The sequence below is a fragment of the Barbus barbus genome, assembly GCF_936440315.1.
Source record: "Barbus barbus genome assembly, chromosome: 26".
NCBI lineage: Eukaryota > Metazoa > Chordata > Actinopteri > Cypriniformes > Cyprinidae > Barbus > Barbus barbus.
The window spans coordinates 26,820,462-26,841,751 of NC_136754.1; the positions used below are offsets into that span (position 1 = coordinate 26,820,462).

At 39.6% G+C, this 21,290-nt stretch overlaps 1 protein-coding gene across 1 annotated transcript in view; it reads left to right on the top strand.

Annotated features, from left to right (window-relative positions):
* The window catches only part of LOC306846468 (low-density lipoprotein receptor-related protein 8-like), a gene marked incomplete at its 5' end in the record, with an annotated part of 102,368 nt that overhangs the window by 75,848 nt on the left and 5,230 nt on the right, over nucleotides 1-21,290 (top strand). Inside the window, 10 exons of the mRNA XM_079379888.1 lie at nucleotides 7,698-7,817; nucleotides 8,132-8,257; nucleotides 10,040-10,211; nucleotides 12,879-13,106; nucleotides 13,734-13,852; nucleotides 14,015-14,154; nucleotides 18,251-18,392; nucleotides 18,750-18,902; nucleotides 19,055-19,303; nucleotides 20,572-20,640. Of these exons, the coding sequence (XP_079236014.1) occupies nucleotides 7,698-7,817; nucleotides 8,132-8,257; nucleotides 10,040-10,211; nucleotides 12,879-13,106; nucleotides 13,734-13,852; nucleotides 14,015-14,154; nucleotides 18,251-18,392; nucleotides 18,750-18,902; nucleotides 19,055-19,303; nucleotides 20,572-20,640 (1,518 nt within the window). The remainder of the gene's footprint in view (nucleotides 1-7,697; nucleotides 7,818-8,131; nucleotides 8,258-10,039; nucleotides 10,212-12,878; nucleotides 13,107-13,733; nucleotides 13,853-14,014; nucleotides 14,155-18,250; nucleotides 18,393-18,749; nucleotides 18,903-19,054; nucleotides 19,304-20,571; nucleotides 20,641-21,290) is intronic.

Consider the following 21,290-nt stretch of genomic DNA (forward strand, 5'->3'; position numbering starts at 1 on the left):
TTCTGTGAGTAGTCTGCAGACGCATGTGCCACGAGAACCGCATGTGTGCGGGTCCGATGGTCTTATTTTCATTTCTGTTGCTCATTTTAAGTTTTCCTTCAAATAAGTGACGCTGTTGTCAGAGGAATAAAGCTCAAGATGTGGAATGCGACCCGTGTGAGCTTCGACTGATTTTCTGCAACTTGAGTTAGGCGAGCTATCCTTTACATTCAACCTAACTCAGCGCGTTACAAGTGGCGCCCGAACATTTTATCTCTGGCCTTGGATTTATGGTGTGGTTTACACGGATGCAGAGCCGTTTTGTGAAGGACCACGCCGAGACTGCCGTGAATTTCCGTCCGACTTGTGTGAATTTGCACTAGGCCGATTTCAACGCGTGTGAGCGTGAACAGCCCGACGACGCGGCGGACATTTTGTGTTACAGATGCGAGGAATTTATCTTCACGCGGATTTCTGTGGACACGGGAACGATCTTCATGGAAATTACTGTACAGCTCGCACTATGGTACGTTATGGTAATCGGAACCTTGACTGTTTGTAAACTTTGACTGCACTTGCCGTGACTTCAGCGTAGTTTTCTACAGCCGTTCGCGGGGATTCAACTGTATGTTCTAAATTGATTGATTTTGAACTGAAAGCGTTTTGCCTCTGATTTATCCTGGAATTGAACTGCACTTTGAGTCATCGTGTTATAATTTGAACTCTTCAACGTTCCCGGCTGTGTGGACTGAGTTTGTTCATCAAAGAAATCATAACAATAAGCAAAAAGAAAAAGCCATAGCAGACAAGGTAGACATTTAAGGACTCTGTGTTTGAAGTGTGGTGATACTGAACTGTTGTCATCTCTTCAGAACATTTCTGATGTTTTTCATATTTTTCATATATTGTCAGTTTCTTCCAAACGTTTTCCAAGAGTTTGTATTTCATTTGTTACTCTAATATTCCAGTGCAGGAAATTAATTCAAGTGTAACTGATTTGAATGATATTGCTCTAAGTAATTGTTTTGAATTTCATGTTGTTTTGAAGTAGTTGATTTCATTACAATGAGGAGACGTATTGATGACATGACTGATTTAACTGACCATTCTCCACACTTTGAGTATCCACCCAGACAAAGAGCGCCAGTATCGGCTGATTGTCTGGAGACGCAGGTCGAATCACTGAAAGATGAAGTGGCCATGCTGCGGAGATGCCTGAATGAGTCTCTCGACTTACAAAGAGGTATTATTGACCGCTGCACACAAAACTTGCACATGCCTACTGCATATCAGTTACTTCCACAGGTTAGACCTGTTGCTGCTTCTACCCCTCATGTCCAGATGCCAGCTGTTCAAATACCAGGACCTCAATCCTTTCAGGCTGAGACACACACCAGGACGGAGAATATAGTAGGCCTGGCTCAAAGCTCTCTGGAATTGAACAACGCAACCAGAACTCTAGCTTCAGTACTACATCAATCGAGACTGGAGCCTCCAGTATTTATGAATGATGGAAAAGTTCAGCCCGATGACTGGCTTCTGCTTGTTGATGCTTATAGAACTTCCTTGGGTCTGAGTGATGCTCAAACTTTGCTCGAATTACCACGCTTCTTAGCTAAAGAACCCAGGAAGTGGTTTACAGTCCTGAGTTCACATGTCACAACTTGGACACAGTTCTGCACACTGTTTAAGACTGTGTTTCTTCCATCAGATAACCAAGAGCGTGTCTGGAGAGGTATTCTTGACCGGGTACAAGCCCCGGGGGAACCATTTCCAACATTTGTAGCACACTTGCTATCTGAATTCAAGAAGCTCAAGTCTCCACCACCAGAGCGGGAACAAATTGATCTTATCTGCAAGCATGCACTGGAGCGCTACAGAGTTGCACTATATGGCAAGCAAATTACCTCAGTAATAGACCTTTTGATGTGTGCCCACGAGCTGCACTCTGCTCTTGGCCCTGACAGTCGTAATGACCAAGTGGTACAGAAAAGCAAACATGCACGAGAAACTTACTGTTTCAAATGCTCCACACCCGGCTTCACATCTAGGAACTGTCCGAACTGCAACGGGGTACATGCTGAATCTTTTCCGGCCACTGAAAACCAGAGTGGTCAAGTTTCTAATGAGTCACAAAAAACTAATGAGGATATGGAAGCCGCAGCATACATGGACAGAGGGGAGAAAAACCAAAGCTCGGTTCGGCAGAAGGTAAACTTCAGGGGGGGGAGGACGTTTCACAGAGGCAATCCTCCCTCCAGAAGATAAGTGTGCCTCAACCATGTCTTATGTCCCCACCTGAAGCGCTTGTACTTGGTCATGTGGAGGACCGTACTTCTCCTTCATTTTGGAATACACCATTTATCATTAAAGTCAACCTCTGTAACAAAGCGGTGGATGCAGCTCTGGACACAGGTGCCTCACTTTCGGCTGTTCGTACAAACATGATTTTTGATGTCTTACAACGTTCTCAGAAGGTTCAGCCTTGGACTTTACCCCCAATTCAGCTTGCTAATAGTGCATCTTGCAGTCCTACTGGAATCGTCTGGTTAAATATTGGCCTCCAAGGACAAAGTTTCTACCATCGATTTGTCATTATCCCTGATCTTTCTTCTCCACTCATCTTGGGAATGGATTTTATGCTGCGTGCATCAGTTAGCATTCATATCCCATCAAGAACAGTGACCCTGGGTGAATCTACTCCTCAGGAGATTTTGAGTGAATGGGTAGAGGCACCTGAGATTGGGAGCTTAATGTTCTTGAATGTCAGCCAGTCTGCCTTGGATGAGAAGATGGAGATGGCTTGTCTAGAGAGGGAACAAAAAGGGAAATTGTTGGACCTTCTTAAGGACTTCTTTAGCTTGTTTGATGGACACCTGGGTCACACCTCATTAGCAGAGCATGTAATCGACACCAGGGATGCAAAACCTGTTCACCTCCCGCCATACAGAACGTCACCAGCAAAAAAACAGATTATCGAGGACCAGATTCAGATGATGCTAGAGGAAAACATAATCGAACCTTCTTCTAGTCCATGGGCTGCGCCTGTGGTGATTGTCAAAAAGCCGTGTGGAGACCACAGGTTTTGCGTCGACTACAGAGGCTTGAATCACCTTACGCTAAAGGATTCTTACCCACTCCCCAGAGTCGACGAATCATTGGATTTTTTGGCTCGTGGAAAATTTCTTACCACTCTTGATTTGGCTCGAGGGTATTGGCAAGTGTCAGTGGAGAAGCAGTCGAGACCAAAGACCGCTTTCGTATCGCACTGCGGCCTGTTTCAATTCAAAGTTCTCCCTTTTGGGCTTAGTAATGCCCCAGCCACATTTCAAAGAGTAATGAACAATGTCCTTGCTGGGTTGATTTATAAGTGCTGTGCAGTGTACTTAGATGATATCGTCATCGCTTCTCCAACCTTTGAGCAGCACTTAGTAGACCTTCGAGAAGTTCTTTCCAGACTTGAGTCAGCTGGTCTCACGCTCAAACTGAACAAATGTCAGTTCTGCTTGAGTGAACTTACCTTCCTAGGATACAGGGTCACACCTGAAGGTATTTCTCCTGACCCGAGAAAGGTGGAGGCAGTCACTGAGTTCAAAACGCCAACGGATGTGAAACAAGTGAGGGGATTCCTCGGCCTCACAGGCTATTACAGACGATTCATTCCAAATTATGCACGGACAGCCGAGCCACTTTTTAAACTCACCAGAAAGGAAACCCCATTCAACTGGGATGACAGTTGTCAGGCTTCAATGGATTACTTGAAAAACTGCCTCGCATCTGAACCCATTCTGTGCCTCCCAGATTTCACACGTCCATTCTTCATCCACACTGACGCATGTGACTTGGGCCTTGGTGCAGCCCTGATGCAGAGGGATGACTCGGGGCGAGATGTAGCTGTGGCTTTCGCGAGTAGAACTTTGCACAAAGCTGAAAGGCCGTACTCGACACCCGAGAAGGAGTGTTTGGGAGTGATTTGGGCTCTGGAACATTTTAGGCCTTACGTTGAGGGCCTTCATGTAACCATTTATACAGACCACAACAGCCTGAGGTGGTTGATGAATCGTCCCAACCCTTCTGGACGGCTGGCGAGGTGGTCCTTGCGCCTACAGGATTTTGATTTTAGCATCGTCCACAAGCCAGGTATTCAGAATAAGGTTCCAGATGCTCTGTCACGCAACCCACTGCCGCATAGTGCTGGCCCCATTGACATTCTTCCGGTGCATGCAATCATAGGTGGTTTGGATCTGCGCAGTCTCTCCTCGGTCATGATCACTGACAGAGAGCAATTGAGTCAGTTGCAGAAAGATGACCCAGTGGTCGGAAATCTCATCCGAAATCTTGAAGAAGGCGGCACGAATGAGGAACATGTTGTTCAAGACGGTCTGCTTTATTTTCAGGACCCCAAAGTAACCTGTGGTCTGCATCCTATGAAGCAGCTTAAGCTATTGGTCCCAACAGTTCTTCGACCCACTGTGCTCAAATACTATCATGACCATCCTACTGCTGGCCATCTCGGTGTGACAAAAACTCTGGCCAGGCTGAGGCAGAGGTTCTTTTGGCCAAAAATGGCAGCGGACGCAAAAAGATACGTTATCTCATGCCCTGTGTGCCAGTTAACTAAACCGAGTCAAAGAAAACCGGCAGGCCTGATGGTTCCGATCAAACCACTAAAGCCTTGGGAATACACAGGAGTGGACTTTGTGGGTCCGCTTCCTCGTACTCAGAATGGAAATGAATATTTGATTGTCTTTGTTGACTACTTCTCTAAGTGGGTGGAAGTGAGTGCAGTGCGGTCAGCGACGGCTCAGGTTGCAGCAAGTAAATTTCTTAGTGAGATCTTTGCCCGCCATGGCACACCCACTTATCTCATTTCGGATCGGGGCACGCCATTTGTAAGCAAGCTCTTCGAACACGTGATCGCTGCCCTTGGTACTGAACACCGGTTGACAACGGCGTACCATCCACAAACTAACGCAACCGAGAGAGTGAACCGCACATTGAAGACTGTCATCCGTGCATATGTGGGGGACAAGCACACTTCGTGGGACAAATATCTTCCACAAATCTGTTTCGCTCTTCGTACTGCACCCCATGAGAGCACTGGTCACTCTCCAGCAATGTTGTTATATGGCCGTGAGTTGGAGACGCCTCTTGATTTGATAACACAACCAAATGCTACGGGAGTAGACGATCCTGACATACTATACCCTGAGAGTTTGAGAGCTTCCCTGCAGGTTGCTCACGATCATGCCAGAGCCACTCTGGAGGCGAGTCATACAAAAAGGAAATATTATTATGACCAGAAGCGTTGCACAGCCTCTTATGCTGTGGGTGACTTGGTCAGGGTCAAGACCCACCCCAAATCTGTTGCTGATGCGAACTTTACGGCCAAGCTGGCTCCAGTATATGCTGGGCCATTTGTCATCTCAAAAAAACTGTCAAGTGTCAATTACAGACTTTCATATGTTGACACTGGGGGAGATGCTGGCGTCTTTCATGTAGTGAATCTACAGCCATTTCATTCATGGGACACAGCCATGACCAAAACAAGTTCCTTTGACAAGACTGAAATGTCTCTGCCTTGGAATGGGGACATTACCTCCCAGATGGATGGGGAGAGTTCTGTTGATGTTGAACAGAGGCTTAGTCCTGACTGCTCAAACAGACTTTCAGTTGGTCAGTCGGATGGTGGTGTCCCAGAACATTTGACTGAACATTCACTTGACTTTGTTCCAGACAGTATTGACGTGGGGACTGTCTCTAAGTTACATGACATGACACCTGACATGAGTAATACTGCAACCCTGCCCACTGTTTCAAGCCAGGGTCTGGGTCATTATGCACTGAGACAAAGACGAGTCCCTAGAATTACGTCTGACTGGACAGTAAATAGGTGGACTAACCCCTACCATACACAAAGGCTTGACTTGCATTGAGGACGAAAGACAAAGTTTCAGTGTTGCTTAAGAGTGTTAATTGTTCTGGCTACATGTTCTTGGTACTGGTTCATTGTTTGCATCTGACAATTTTGTGCATTCCACTTTTGTATTTCTGTTATAATTTTGTTTATTCCTAAACTAATGTGCACTGTACTAACATGTATGCTTGTACTATTTGTGCATTATTTATTCCTCCACCCTTTTAGCTTTTCAACTCAGTCATGTATGAAGAGTTGTTAAGTGGAAGTGTTTATTTTGCTGTGTACGGCTGAGGGCAGCCTTTTTTTGGCCGGGGGAAATCTGTAACGAGTGAAATAAGGTGTGGCTCCTTTAAGAGCTGAGCGTCATTCTGTGAGTAGTCTGCAGACGCATGTGCCACGAGAACCGCATGTGTGCGGGTCCGATGGTCTTATTTTCATTTCTGTTGCTCATTTTAAGTTTTCCTTCAAATAAGTGACGCTGTTGTCAGAGGAATAAAGCTCAAGATGTGGAATGCGACCCGTGTGAGCTTCGACTGATTTTCTGCAACTTGAGTTAGGCGAGCTATCCTTTACATTCAACCTAACTCAGCGCGTTACAACACCAAGTCACAAGGTGGTTCAGTGCCTGAAAGTTTCAACCTCGTTTTCAACCTATAATATCGCTCACACTCAAGTGTGTTTTTAAAACGGACCTTTGGGACTGTAGATGAGGCCTGAAGATAGTAATTGTGTTTGGTTGCTATTGCTGTAATATAGACAGCCACTCTCTCTCACGTAAATGAAGAATTTTAATTTCTTTGCCACACGAAAGAAAAAGCTCATAGCTCGTGTTTTCTGGTACAAGGAAACCACATCAGTATTAAACAAGTTAAAGTGATACAAAAATAATTACTGACAACATGGGAATGTGTTTAAATTATATTTGGACTACACCTACTTAGCATTAGCTATTATTGTTTTCATATGGCTTGTATTTTGCATTAAAGTGAAAGAAATCATCTGATTGTTTCACCCTTGTAAAAAAAAGAAAATAAAAAAAATAGCAATTTTTAAAAATAGTACTTTTATGGAAATAATAATTTAAAGAATATAATGTTTTCTGACACTCAGGTACATGTTAATTACATCAAATGAAAATGTAGTTTAAATTGGTATAAAATTAGTGGTTTTTTTCTCACTTATGTAGGACTTAAGTACATCTTCATTTGTAATTTCATAATGCTGCTGTCTTTGAAATATGGATAAAGTGTGCTGACTGTACTAACAAGCATTTACGGTAAACATATATTTAATGTCATTTTTATTGAATCTTGTATGTTGTGTAATTAAACATATTTGTAATGCACATTTACAGTGAGGAAGTTACAATTTAGTACTGAAATATTGAATAAGTCACTACAGTTAAAATCAAAATCAAGTACTATGCTGTGTACTTTAAAGCATGACAAAAGATTGTTAAAACATAATTATTTAAAAGTGCACTTAAGTGTGTTAAAGTCTTGAGAGTGTACTCGTTAAAGTGGTCTTTTATTTCATTATTAATATTATCTCCAAGCGCAGTTTTTATTCAAAAAATAAACTTTTAAGATTTGTGGAACACTACAAGTGCATATTCAATACAATTAAATGCATTTCTTTTTACAAGGCTTTAGCTGTTTTGCCTTAATACGAGGGAAACCTGTTTTTGTCAACATCAACATCCATTGCCCAAAATGTCACTTAGAGTATTTCCAAACTTTTGGAGGACACTGTACTTTTCAAAATCTGCATCTTAATCCATATCTTCTCTCTTTTAAAGGTTTAAATGAATGTTTGCTTAACAATGGAGGGTGCTCACACATCTGTGTGGATCGTCCCATCGGATACGAGTGCCAGTGTCCTGCTGGCTATAAGCTTCTGGACAAGAGGACATGTGGAGGTCAGGCCTGGTTCAATGATGAGATGATTTTGACTGTAAAAGTAAAGCTGATTTAATTGAATTTCATATTGGGCAAGAGCGTGCATCTTCATCTTACAGGCACTGTGTTCTGCTATGACTTATATATCTCTATATATGACATACTCAAAAGATCTCACAATAAGAACTATATTTGAAGTGCATGATGTGCTCTTGATCAATAGCAGATCATAAAAGACAGTGTTTTCCTATATACCGTACAATGTAGTCATGATATTCAGCCGTCTTGTGCGAGTGAGCATGTCTGCAGTCACATGTGTCTGTTTACTCCACAGATATTGATGAGTGTGAGAACCCTGATGCCTGCAGTCAGACCTGCATTAATCTGAAAGGGGATTTCAAGTGTGAATGTCACCCGGGTTATGAGATGGACCCCGTAAGCAAGACCTGCAAAGCTGAGGGTAAGACATTCCTTTTAAAATAACAGATGTTTTTTATGGCTTCTGATCTTTTATCTTCATTACCCTTACAATAAAGGTCATTTCCAGGTTGATTTATGCTAGTTAGGTGCTTGTTTAACTAGCGGACCAGTACTGCAGTGTTGTGTATCCAGCATGGCTTCCTGGTCCCAGTTTACACAGAAATATTTAGCAGCACAATTGTTTTACACACTGATAGTAGTAAATGTTTCTTGAGCAGCAAATCAACAAATTAGAATGATTTCCGAAGAATGACTCTGAAGAATTATTATTATTAATGATTTTTTTATTTTAAAAAATGTATATTTTGAATGGCCAAGAATTGAGAAATCATGCTAACCAGTCAAACCATGACCCTTCATTCTCTATGAATTCATGCTTCTGGTCATCTTATATTAGATCACACTGTAGGATATGCATTCTTGAAGTCATTTAAAAAAAATATATTTTCCAGCACGTTTCATTCAGCTACTGCAGACATTCTAATTAGATTATCACATGACTGACTGCTACTTCCTGTGCCCTCCATGGCTCATCAGCCTTCAAGTAGAAGACCTCTGAAAAATAGCACAATGGCCCTCAGACATACAGAGATGTAGCAGGAGAAATGTAATGTTTAAGAAGGATAAAGATAAGTGAATCCTTCCCACAGAGGGCGGTTGTGTATTTATTGTGATCTTTATATACAGTGTGCACTCAGTCTACAGCGCATATAAAGGTGTCACGGTCTCTGTAAATGGCTTTGCAGAGTTGTTGGCATTAGTAGACACCATTAGTAGACTTATGAATCACTGTGTTAATTTAACATAGTTCTACAGGATTATTCTGGTTGTATTCCGATTCCATCGGCAGTATTTGTGACATGTTCCTAATTACCGCCCAAATAATTTTAAATTGAATCAATTATTCCCTTCTTAAAAACAAAAACACTGTACAACAACATCAACAGCACCAGAGCAATCTTTTTTTTTTTTTTTTTTCAAAATCATTTTTATTTTGGTTGTGAATGTGAGTTTTAATTTGAAATGAAATGTGAGGAAATAAAAAGACCGTGTACTGCAAATGAATGGCAATTCTATTCAGTTGTCCTTAAAGATAATTAAATGTTAAGTTTTATGTATCCTAATGATTTTGAAAACATATTTGAGTTGCAAGACATGACTGGATGTCCAATTAAGGGCTGCATGCAAAAATAAACATACAGAGCTACTAATGTAGTCTGATTCACAATATTTTTTTTTTTTAATTAACATTATTTTTTGTAATAAATTATATTTTATATAGTTCTATATAGTTTATGTAGCTATGGTGTGAAATATATATAGTTTTAAATATTTACAAAAATATTAAGTATAAATATACAATATTTACAGTACATTATAGACAGATGTATCTTAACTCAGTTTTAATGTATCCTATTGATTCTGAAAACATATTGGTCAAGTTGCCACTAGTGTAATCCGATTGACATGCAAATTATTTTTTGGCATACATTTTTGAATTATTTATTTATACATTTTTTTGTAGCTAAATTTTTTGTAATAAATAATATTTTATTTAAAGAAATATTATTTATATATAATTTATAAAAAAGTATATATGTTTTACGTGTATATATACCATAGTTTGTGGCTGTAAACACAAATTTAGTTTCTTTGAGGGAAGAGTGCAAAAATCTGTGGTGCTTGTAATCATGGATAGAAAGCTTCGAGAACGAGTTGTCTGTGAACTCTCTGTGATCACTTGTCTTTGTGCTTGTTTTAGGAAAAAGCCCTTACTTGATGTTCACGAACAGGCACGAGATCAGACGCATTGACCTGGTGAAGAGGGACTACACACAGGTGGTTCCTACTCAGAAGAACGCAGTGGCCATTGATATCGACGTCGCCGCCAACCGCATGTTCTGGTGTGACCGTTTTCAACACAAAATATACAGGTGACCTCATCTTCACCTTTGGGTTATTATGCTGTAAATATGGAAGCGGTTTAGCTGAGCACTTAAAAGCAAGCGGTGGCCATTACTATGAGGCTGCTTCACATGCTTGTGATGTGTTAATTATTGTAAACTCAGGAGATATGGCTTAATTTATTTACATATCCCTCCCTCACACACTCAGACCGCTACTCTCCAGAAAACACTCTCTCTAGTGAAATTAATTAAAATGAGATGCAGAGAGGCAGAAAAACAGCACTTACGAAGCATTTTAACTGCCATAATACTGAAACAAAGATTATGTGGGAGTGCCATTCAGAAGTGATCATGCCTATGTTCCTTGGGAATATGTATGTATATACACACTGCCTGTCCAACGTTTGGGTCAGTAAGATTTTTACCTTTTTTTTTTTTTTTTTTAAGTCTCTTATGCTCACCAAGCCTGCATTTATTTGATTATTGTGAAATATTTATAATAATAATAATAAAATAACAGTTATATATTTTTAAAATGTAATTTATTCCTGTGATCAAAGCTGAATTTTCAGCATCATTTCTCCAGTCTTCAGTGTCAGAAATCGTTCTAATATGCTGATTTCTTCTCAAGAAACATTTTTAATTACAAATGTTGCTTATTTGTGTCTTTGTGTGTGTGTGTGTAAACTGTGATACTTTTTAAAGGATTTTTTGATGAGTAAAAAAATCTAAAGAACAGCATTTATTTGACATATAAATTGTACATTATAAATGTCTTACCTGTCACTTTTAATCAATTTAATGCATCATTTATGAATAAAAGTGTTAATTTCTTTAAAAAATAAATCTTACAGACCCCACAACGTGATGTATACAAGTTAAACATATTAGGTTAAAACTCCCTTAAAATGTTTGTGCTGCCAAAAAAAATAAAACTCACAAAAGCTATTTGAACAAATGTAACATGATTGCATGATGCATTGTTAATAAATGGAATACATGCATATTTTTATTCATTTTTTGTGATGTACCATATGTTATTTTTTTACAATACTGATATATTAAATATGAATATTTTGGTTGCACTTTATTTTACAGTATGTGCACTTACTTGCACTTACTTAAGAAAGTCCTGGCAATATAAGGTCATTACATAAGTTAAGGTAAGGTTTAGGGGTAGGTTCAAGATTAACTATTTACCTAGTTATTACCCAGTTATTGTAATCACTATATGTACAGGAGAAACATGAATATTAGATAAAGTGCAGAATTTATAGCATAATGACAGCAAAATAATGACCCTGCAATGCTTTTTTCACTTCAAAGTGTCCTGTGTAGACAGCAGGTCTAACGCACTGTGTAATGTAAAACAGGAAAGGTTTTGCCATTTGAAGGTCTGGCCCTGTTACAAATTCATATAAATTTGCGAAGAACCTCTTGACTTTTTATGCCACGGTCCATCTTCTTTTCCTCCTGATTGCACATTCCATGTGATCTCGCTAATTGGGGACATTCACTTTCCTAATAATAGATACCTCTGCGGCTGCCCAAAATGATGTGCTATCTTATTAAACGGCAGTACTCTGCCCCTGCCCTCTCTCTCCCTGACTCTTTCTGTCTCTTTTGGACTTATAAGTGAGGATACAGTCCAAAGTCATTAGCCGTAGCTGCTCCACTGTGAGCTTGAACTAGTTTGGGATGATATTGAAGCTGATAATAGAAGGCTGAGGGGTGCGTTGATGCCCTACAGGGCCATTCATTCATTTAGACACCTGTGGCACTCATGAACACTTCAGATCATGTGAAGGTCTGTGAAGAGAAGTTGAGTACTAGAAAAGGTGTTTTAGTTAAAAATCAGAACAGAAGAATGGAAAGCATGCTTCAGACAAAAGGATTATGTTTCTATGTGCAACTAACCAGCGGTTTATTGCATACTGCACATTATATAGGCCTTATATGTTTTATAAATGTAAAGTATGTGAAACAATATATGCAATATACGATAATGAACTATTCCAAATATAGTATGCTATATTAGAAGGCCTTCCATTGACATATTTTTCTATGAATTTTAGGATAACACAAAAAAATGGTGGATGGAAACACCAAGATGCAAATAAAATTTCCAAAATACGAATAACAAACATGCAATTACTTCCATTCATTAACGGTGCATAAAACAATCATTTTACATTTGCTTTTATTTTTTGTTTATGGTGACACATCATCACTTTTAGGAGTAATGATGCTAAAAATTCAGCTTTGCATCACAAAATATATTCAAATAGAAAACAGTTATTTGAAATTATAAGATTTTATTTATTTGATCAAATAAATGCATCTTCGGAGAAAATTTCAAAAAACATTTTTTAAAATTGAACTGACCACAAATTTTTGAACAGTAGTATTTTTATGTGAATTTTGGGATATCATAAAAAATGCTTGATGGAAATGACATTCAAGATGCAAATATTGCATTAAAAACGTACAGTCGTGGAAATTATTTATTTATTGACAGTATTTCTGGCTGTTAATGGTTTTGCAAAATAAATGTCAATGGATGCATTTTGTGGGCAAAGGATTTTTCCTCATTCTATCACTATCTATAAAACAAACACAATTGAAGTCATATGATTTGACTGTTGGACTCTGCGTCTAGTAGCAGAACCTGTAATTGTCTGCATGTCTCTGCAGTGCTTACATCCACGAGGCAAGCGACCCGTCTCGACACATTACTCTGATCGACTCGGATCTGCATTCCCCTGAGGGCCTGGCACTGGACTGGGTCCAGCACAACCTCTACTGGACCGACTCGGGCGACAGAACCATCTCTGTGGCTTCAGCGGATGGCAGCAGGAGACGCGTGCTGATCAGCACTGATCTGAGCGAGCCACGAGCCATCGCTGTGGATCCAGAGAGAGGGTGAGCAGCTATCAGACACATCCCATCCCAGCACTGCCATCCAAATGACAAAACCCCAAAAGGCCAGAATGCATTTAAAGGTCACTGAGATGATAAGAGAAGCTGAGGCTGTGGAGTATTACAGAGGAAATGTTATTGAATTCTATTAATCCATGAAGATAACCTTACTGCTCATATGAATGGTTTCAAACATGGTGTTGTTTGCTCACAATAGTGAATGCCACAAAATGGTTATCTTGTTAATGGACAAAACCATTTGAATAAGTCATTTACGTCTGCTCTGGTCTTAAGATAAGATTGACCTTTGACATTGGCAAGTCTCGACAGTAAAAAAGAGAGAATTTTTTTTACACATCTTAGAAAGTTAGTTTTGTATTCATGTTAGTTTCATTTAGTTTTAGGCCATTTTCAAGAAAGGTTTAATGACTCAAAAAATGTGATGTATATCCATCAAATGAAAGGTAACATATTTTCAAATTTTTCATACTTTAACATTTCACAATATCATTAATTTTTTTGGAGAATCACACCCCATGACATTAAGTGTTGTTTTTGTTAGCTAAAATGATAGATATGTATTCAGGTCATGCATGTATGAATTGCATTTTTAATGTATTTCTTTCACAGGTTCGTGTATTGGTCTGACTGGGGCATCAGGGCCAGGATAGAGAAGGCTGGCATGAATGGTGTAGATCGGCAGGTGCTGGTGTCTAAGAACATCGAGTGGCCTAATGGAATCACACTCGGTAGGAATTATTATGATTATTCCCTTCTGTTATTTACTGTATGCTCTATGGAAAGAGGTAGCGATAGGCTTGTAAAAAGTCTAAAACAGTTGAGCTTTATGCACTCTTTATGAATCAGTAAGGCTGAACTGTTTGACTGAAGCGTTGTGTCTCTGAATGCAGATGTGGTTGGTAAGCGCTTGTACTGGGTGGATTCAAAACTGCACCTGATCTGCAGCGTGGATTTAAACGGGGACCATCGCAGAGTCATCCTGTCCTCCAGCGAGAGACTTGGCCATCCATATGCCCTCGCTGTGTTCGAGGTGAGTGAGCCTCCTAAATACTATACCTGTGTGTCTCAGTTTCTTCTATTTCTTAATAAACTCAGTGTGTATGTGCATGCATGTGGTTAACACCAGCTAGTCTGTTTGTATGTATTTATCAGTGCATTACTGTGAATTTAACTGCTGCCCAAGGCTGTCCAGCACTTAATAATAACTCCCACTCACACTGCTGAGAAGCTCTATCGCTCACACACAGGCAGGGCTGACTGGAGCGTATGCAAAAGAGTGTGTGTGCGGTCAGTATCTTACAGCCGAGTTAGCGCCTTTCTTCTGTTGTCTTTGTAATTTATTAATATAGCAGCATTTTCAGAGCTGCAGGACTCTGAGGTATTTTTTCCTTCAGGCTTACAGCTATAAATCAAGTGCTAAATCAAGCATATCAAGATCAGATTACATTTGTTTATGTTATTTTATGTTTTTAATGTTTTAGAGTAATGCTCAGAACCAATTCTTTTTTATATTTATTTTTGCTGTTTTTGCCTTTATTGTGATAGGACAGTTCAGAAATGACAGGAAGCGAAGTGGGAGAGAAAGAGAGGGGCGGGATCGGAAAATGTCCTCGAGCTGGGATTTGAACTCGGGACACCCGTAAGCGCAATGGCGCTATATATTAGTGCATTGCCCACGAAGCTGTTGGCGCCAACCAGAACCAAATTTTTTACCATAAAACTAGAATTCTTTAAAAAATATAGATTTTTCAATAGGCACTGGCAATATCAGGAAAGCAAATATAATGCTGATATTTATATAACGCTTTACAATATTTATACAATATTTACTGGTGGTTGACCTTTTTAATGGATTGTGCTGATTTACACTACCATTAAAAGGTTTGGTGTCAGAACGATTTTTTTTTTAAAGTCTCTTAGGCTCACTAAGGCAAGTAAAAAAGTAATATTGTGAAATATTATTACAATATCCCTGTGATGCAGAGCTGAATTTTCTGTATCATTACTCCAGTCTTCAGTGCCACGATTCTTCAGAAATCATTCTAATATGCTGATTTGCTGCTCAAGAAACATTTCTTATTATCAATGTTAGAAAAAGTTGTGCTGATTTATTTATTTTTTTTGTCTAAATTGTAATACATTTTCTTCAAGATTCTTTGTTGCATCAGCATTTCTTTGAAATGTAGCCGAAGTGTCACTTTTAGTCAATTTAATGCATCCTTGTGGAATAGAAGTATACATTTATTTCAGATTTTTGATTGGTAGTGTATTTAGTCACTTAAAAATTTTGGAACTGATGCAAGACTCACTGATTAATTTGATCATCTAAAAATGTCCAAATATTGTCTTAATGAATTATTGCCATTCATATTACATATATTACATGAGATTAGCAAAGATGTCCATTAATCCACTTTTAATTGACTCAGCAGGCATATTGGGTAAAACCAGTCTCAAAATAGATAAATATCAGAAATATAGTTGCCCTGGGCGATATATGATCTATCACTAAAACATTTATAGAATGCCTTGTGTAGGTGAGTGGCTATTATGGGCTGTGGAAGACCGTGGAAATTGATTGAAGCTGTCTCTGAAGCCACTTTAAATGTAAAACTGAAACATGCTCAGAATTATTCATGTTCAACATCCTACTTCAGTGATGTATTGTATTTTATGTGGGACAATTCGCTTTATTGTTTTGCTGCTTAAGCTCAGCGGTCTCCATGGTAACGTAGGGATGGGTCCTGGGCAGAGTTATGATAGGAAAAAAGAAGATTATAGTATTTTCACACAAGCACGGCTCAAGTAGTGGTGAGCACACTAATCTTCCTCTCACAGCAGAGCCGGGCTGAAGGCTGAAGGGCTGTAGTCTTACACACCTACACATCAGACGCAGAATTAAAGGGCTGCTGGACAGAGAATCCTGCTGTGGATTTCACCCTGGTAACAGAGCTTCTGCAGAAAACAATGTGGGACTTTTTAATGTGGAACTTTTTCTTGGCAGCTTAATTGCTTGTGAGAGACTAGGCTATAGGCAGTTGTTTTATTCAGGATACTCCTTACTGAATTGATTTTCATCGTTTCAAGCAAACTTCAATATCTATGATGCAAGCAGATTGATGAAGAGATGCTTTGCTTTGTACCTCTTCATTTTCTGAGTGATGTTTGCTATTTTCTAAGTACTACGTTTGCTGACTATGTGTGTTTACATCACTATATTTTCAAAACCCATTACCTGAAATATCAAATTTTAGCATGTTAAACATGTCCTCCACTGCTGTGCTATAGTATATTTCAAGTTGTGTGTTTTGTAGAGAGGGTTTTTTAAAGGGGACATATTATGCCCATTTTACAAGATGTAATTTAAGTCTCAGGCATCCCAAGAATGTCTCTGTGAAGTTTCAGCACAAAATACCCCACAGATAATTTATTACATTAAAATTTTACAATTAAAATTTTTGGGTAGGAGCAAAAACACGCTGTTTGTGTGTGTGTCTCTTTAAATGCAAATGAGCTTATGAGCTTTTTAGCATGCAGAACGGCTAATGTGGCTAAAACTACCATGGTCTCTGACTGTATTCACAGAGACCAGAGCTATGCCATTATTTATTTGTTAGAAGCAATAAAGATGCGTTTATGAATTATACAGATGGTAAGCGTTTTTTGGGTTCAAATTAAAAATAACAACATAGCTCTGGTCTCTGTAAGATACAACGTGTTAACAAGCACATTAAGAAAGGTGATTTGCAAACATTTAACAAAATAAAGTAAGGTACTTGTGTGTCCTGAATATAAAGTTGGATATGAAGTTCACAAGTTGGATAATGAACAGTTGGTATTAGTTCATCTTTGAGAATCAACTCAGGGTGGGATCTTTGCTAATAGGACAGATTGTCACCAGACGTGGGCGGGGCTTGTCATAATAGGTGCCCTTCAAGCAATCAGATTATCCATGCCAGCCACCTAGCAATGCCCTAAAACAACCTAGAAGGCTTTAGCAAACACGTATAAACCACCTAGGATGTGTTAGCAAAAACCTAGCAATGCCCTAGCAACTACATGGACCACTGAACATTTCACTGCACCGAGCACAGGACTGTGGCTCTCCTGGAGTTTTAGAGTTTTCCTGGGTGTCCTGGGATGTTCTAGGTCAGGGGTGGCCAACGCAGATCCTGGAGAGCCACAGTCCTGCAGAGCTCAGATCCTTCCAACTATAATCAAACACACCTAATCAAGGTCTAAGGGTTACTAGAAACCCTAACCCTAATCTCAGTTGAGTTTTGAGCAAAACTTGGAGCAAACCTCTGTAGGACTATGGCTCTCCAGGATCTACGTTGGCCACCCCTGACCTAGAACATCCCAGGACACCCAGCAAAACTCTAAAACTTCCAATAACATTATAGAATCCATTTAGCAATCCTCTAGCAACCCGACCACAACACCCTAGCTATGCCCTAAAATCACCCAGAACACCCTAATAACACCATAGAAATCACCTAAGACACCCTAGCAACCATCTACAACACCCTAGCTAGTTAACTTGGAAATACACTAAAACCACTTAGAACACTCTAATGGCACTTTTCCACTGCATGGTACAGCACGGTATGGTTCGGTATGGTTCACTTTTGGGGGGTTTTCCACTGGGTACAGTACCTGGTACTTTTTTTAGTACCACCTCGGCCGAGGTTCCAAGCGAGCCGTACCGTTACCAAAACGTGACATGTAAACTCTGCTGATCACTGATTGGCCGGAGAGAATAGTCACTGCCTGCGTCACTGAACTTGCGACACGAGACATAACAACACCATAGAAACCCCTTAAGACACCCTATAGCAGCCACCAAGAACACCCTAGCTACAGTACCACCTAGAAATGCCCTAAAATCGCCCAGAACACCTTAGCAACACCATAGAAACCACCTAAGACACCCTAGCTACTGTACCACCTAGAAATGCCTTTAAACCACCCAGAACACAATAGCACTGCCTTAGAAACCAGCCAGGAAACCCTAGCAACAACCTAGCAGTGTTCTAAAACAAACCAGGACCCCTAGCAACCACCTAGCAGTTTTCTTTTCTTAAGGACATGTGAAAGTCTTGTGTTGACTGTTGTGTGTCTCTTAGGATCGCGTCTACTGGACGGACCGTGAGAAGGAGGCCGTCTACAGTGCAAACAGACTCACAGGACAGGATGTGACCAGTCTTGCCGAGCACCTCAATGACCCTCATGATATAGTGGTTTTCCACGAGCTGAGCCAGCCTGCGGGTGTGTGGACTTCAACTCAGCTATTTGTCTTTATTTCAAGTCCTTTTTTGACATTTTGACTAATGGCATACAACATAAAGTTTTTAATCCACCTTATGAAATCCACTATCGGATTTGTTCCTTTTGTAATCCATCACACTTGCCATTTCTGTTTTAATCGGCATCTAAGTCATTTTGGCTTAACAATCTGGTACCGAAGACAATATGTGTCAACAGCTTACTGTTAAATATTAATCATAGTTCCACAGTCTCCACAGACTGAAAATGAAGTGTGGTTGACCCATGTGGCTCATAGAATGAGAACTCATCTCCACTGATGGATGATTAATCATTATGTGTGTGTGTGTGTGTGTGTAGCTCCTGACAGCTGCAACCTGGGCGGCGTGACTAATGGAGGCTGTGACTTCCTATGTCTGCGAGCTCCTCAGATCAGTGAACACTCACCCAAATACACCTGCGCTTGCCCTGATGGCGAGGAGCTCAGCCCTGACACACGCCAATGCGTACCCGGTAAGCTCATTACATTGTGCCTAACACCATGTCCTGACCAGTCCTGTAACCAATTTTGTTTTGAACATCAAATAAGATCAAATAAGAATGTTTCAGCAACTTATTCTTTTTTTTTCCTATATCTAACCTCTTACCCGTCATTATGCCTCCAGTGCAAAATGAGACTGCCATCACACCTACTGTCCCCATCAACATCAACAATGAGACAGGGGCTGGCCGGGCACCAGAGTCCCCTGCAGCAGTGACATCTCAGTCCGACAGTATGGCTGAAACCACTCTCTCATCGCTCCTCACCTCCAGCCCAGAGGAACCGGCCATCTCCTCTAATACTACAGCAGAGCACAGTCCTACACAAGCGTCCAGAACCACACCAGACAGCCTGAGCAACCTGTCTCATCACTGTAAGTGTGGGCCTGTGTGCTTTAATGCACAGGAGGAACCTTAATTAAGCCTTGTTAAGCCATCCTGGTTACTGTTGGTAGGAACGGTTTTTGGCAAAATATGCTCATTACGTGGAAATACTTATTATGTGGGTTGGAGTGAAAAGCTTTGAGTGCAAAACTGCTAATCAGAAATGCCAGCTAACAGCTTGCACAGTGAGAAAATGCCATCAGCGTGATTTGGTTACTGTTCAGCCTTTATAATCAGTTTGCAGTATAAAGTTTTTATGGACAAATATGGAGTTTGCAACCTCAGGATATTGTTTTGAAAATATGTTTCCAAATGGCTAATATGCATTGAGAAAAGACTTAAGTAATCTTTGGATAAAAATAAATAAATAAAAAGTGATACTGTGACTGGGTTTTAGTGCCATGTTAAAAACTAAAAAAAAAAAAGTCTACGATTACGAGATTAAAGTCTTAATATTTTGAGAAAAACGTCAAAATTACAAGAATAAAGTCGAAATATTTCAAGAATAGAGTCGAAATATTGCGAGAATAAAGTCAAAATTACGAGAACAATGTCAAAATATTTCGAGAATAAAGTTGAAATTACAAGAATAAAGTCAAAATGCTTGGAAATAATATTTCACCTTTTCAGCTGGATTCATGATTTGTAAGTGCACCAGCCACCCAATAATAGCAACATTTGTACATTTGCATTTTGCTAAAAAACGAACAGATTTTAAAAAATATTTTAAAAAAATATTTTAGAATATTAGAAGAATTATTGCAGTATCTCAATTAAACTGAAATTAACATATGCTAGCAGAGGTGATACAAATGTAAAACCAGGGCAAATGAGCTGCACAATTAAAAATTCTAAATCTAACGATAAGTGATATGATAACAATTTGTGATGGCAACAATGCTGTCTATCAGAAATGCATTAAGATAAAGATAAAACCTATAAACAACTCGTATAGGTAATTCATGTGGCTTTGCTTCAAAAGTTGAAGAAAATGTTGATTTCAAATTTTGTAAAGTGTTTCTACAGTTTTCCTATACTGTAATGCTCTTTTACTCCTCCCTTCAAACTTTTCATGCATTTGGTTATACTGAGAAAGCCTGTAAGCTTGCCACAACGCTAGTAATAGTCACCTAGCTGTAACTGGTCAGTCTATTTTGATAGGCTTAGTGAAGGGTCAGTCAGCTACATCAACATATTTGACTTGACATGTTAAACAAATGTGACTGTGTATCTGAAGGTGTCTTTCATTTTCCCCCAGCTGGCAATGAGTTGTTTCTCCTTGGCCGTAATCTGACAGTGGCAGTGCTTGGAGTTGTAATTCCCATAGGTATGTACATCTTCTGCTCTCTGGGGCTGCTAGGGTCCTGCTCTGTGCTATTTCGAGCGCATTATGACACCAGTGTTGCTCACCGATGCTCTAACTACAAGGTGAGAGAGCCTGGGGCAGCAGACTCAGCTGTAAGGAGATGCAGTTTGTGTGTGTGCTGTCTGCATGAATTTAGATTCATTCTACTTTATTGTGTTTGTGCGCCAAGAAAGAAATTCCCTTGGTAATATTACAACAAAATGGACTAAAATCAAGCCTGCTGCCTTGCAGAGAGAGCAGATGTTTTGATTTATTTGATTTTTATTAGGTTAGGTTTTTATCAGCATTCAAAGATTTCTGAGAGCCATATAATAATTTTCTCTGATTGATATGAAATGTTTCAGTTAGTATCAGTTTGCATGGAGTTTTTGCCCTTCTTCCTTATTCCCTATCAACCCTCTGTGCTCTGTTTCAGTTTTCATCTACTATTTGCATGTTCTCTTTTTCTAGCCAATTTAAAGCAGTTGTTCACCAATAACAATTCTGATATTTCTATATTCACCCTTGTGTTGTTTCAAATCAGTATGATTTGACTGACCTCAGTGAAACACAAAAGGAGATGTTATGTAGAATGTTCATGCTGCTCTTTTCCGCACCTGAAGTCTGCAGGA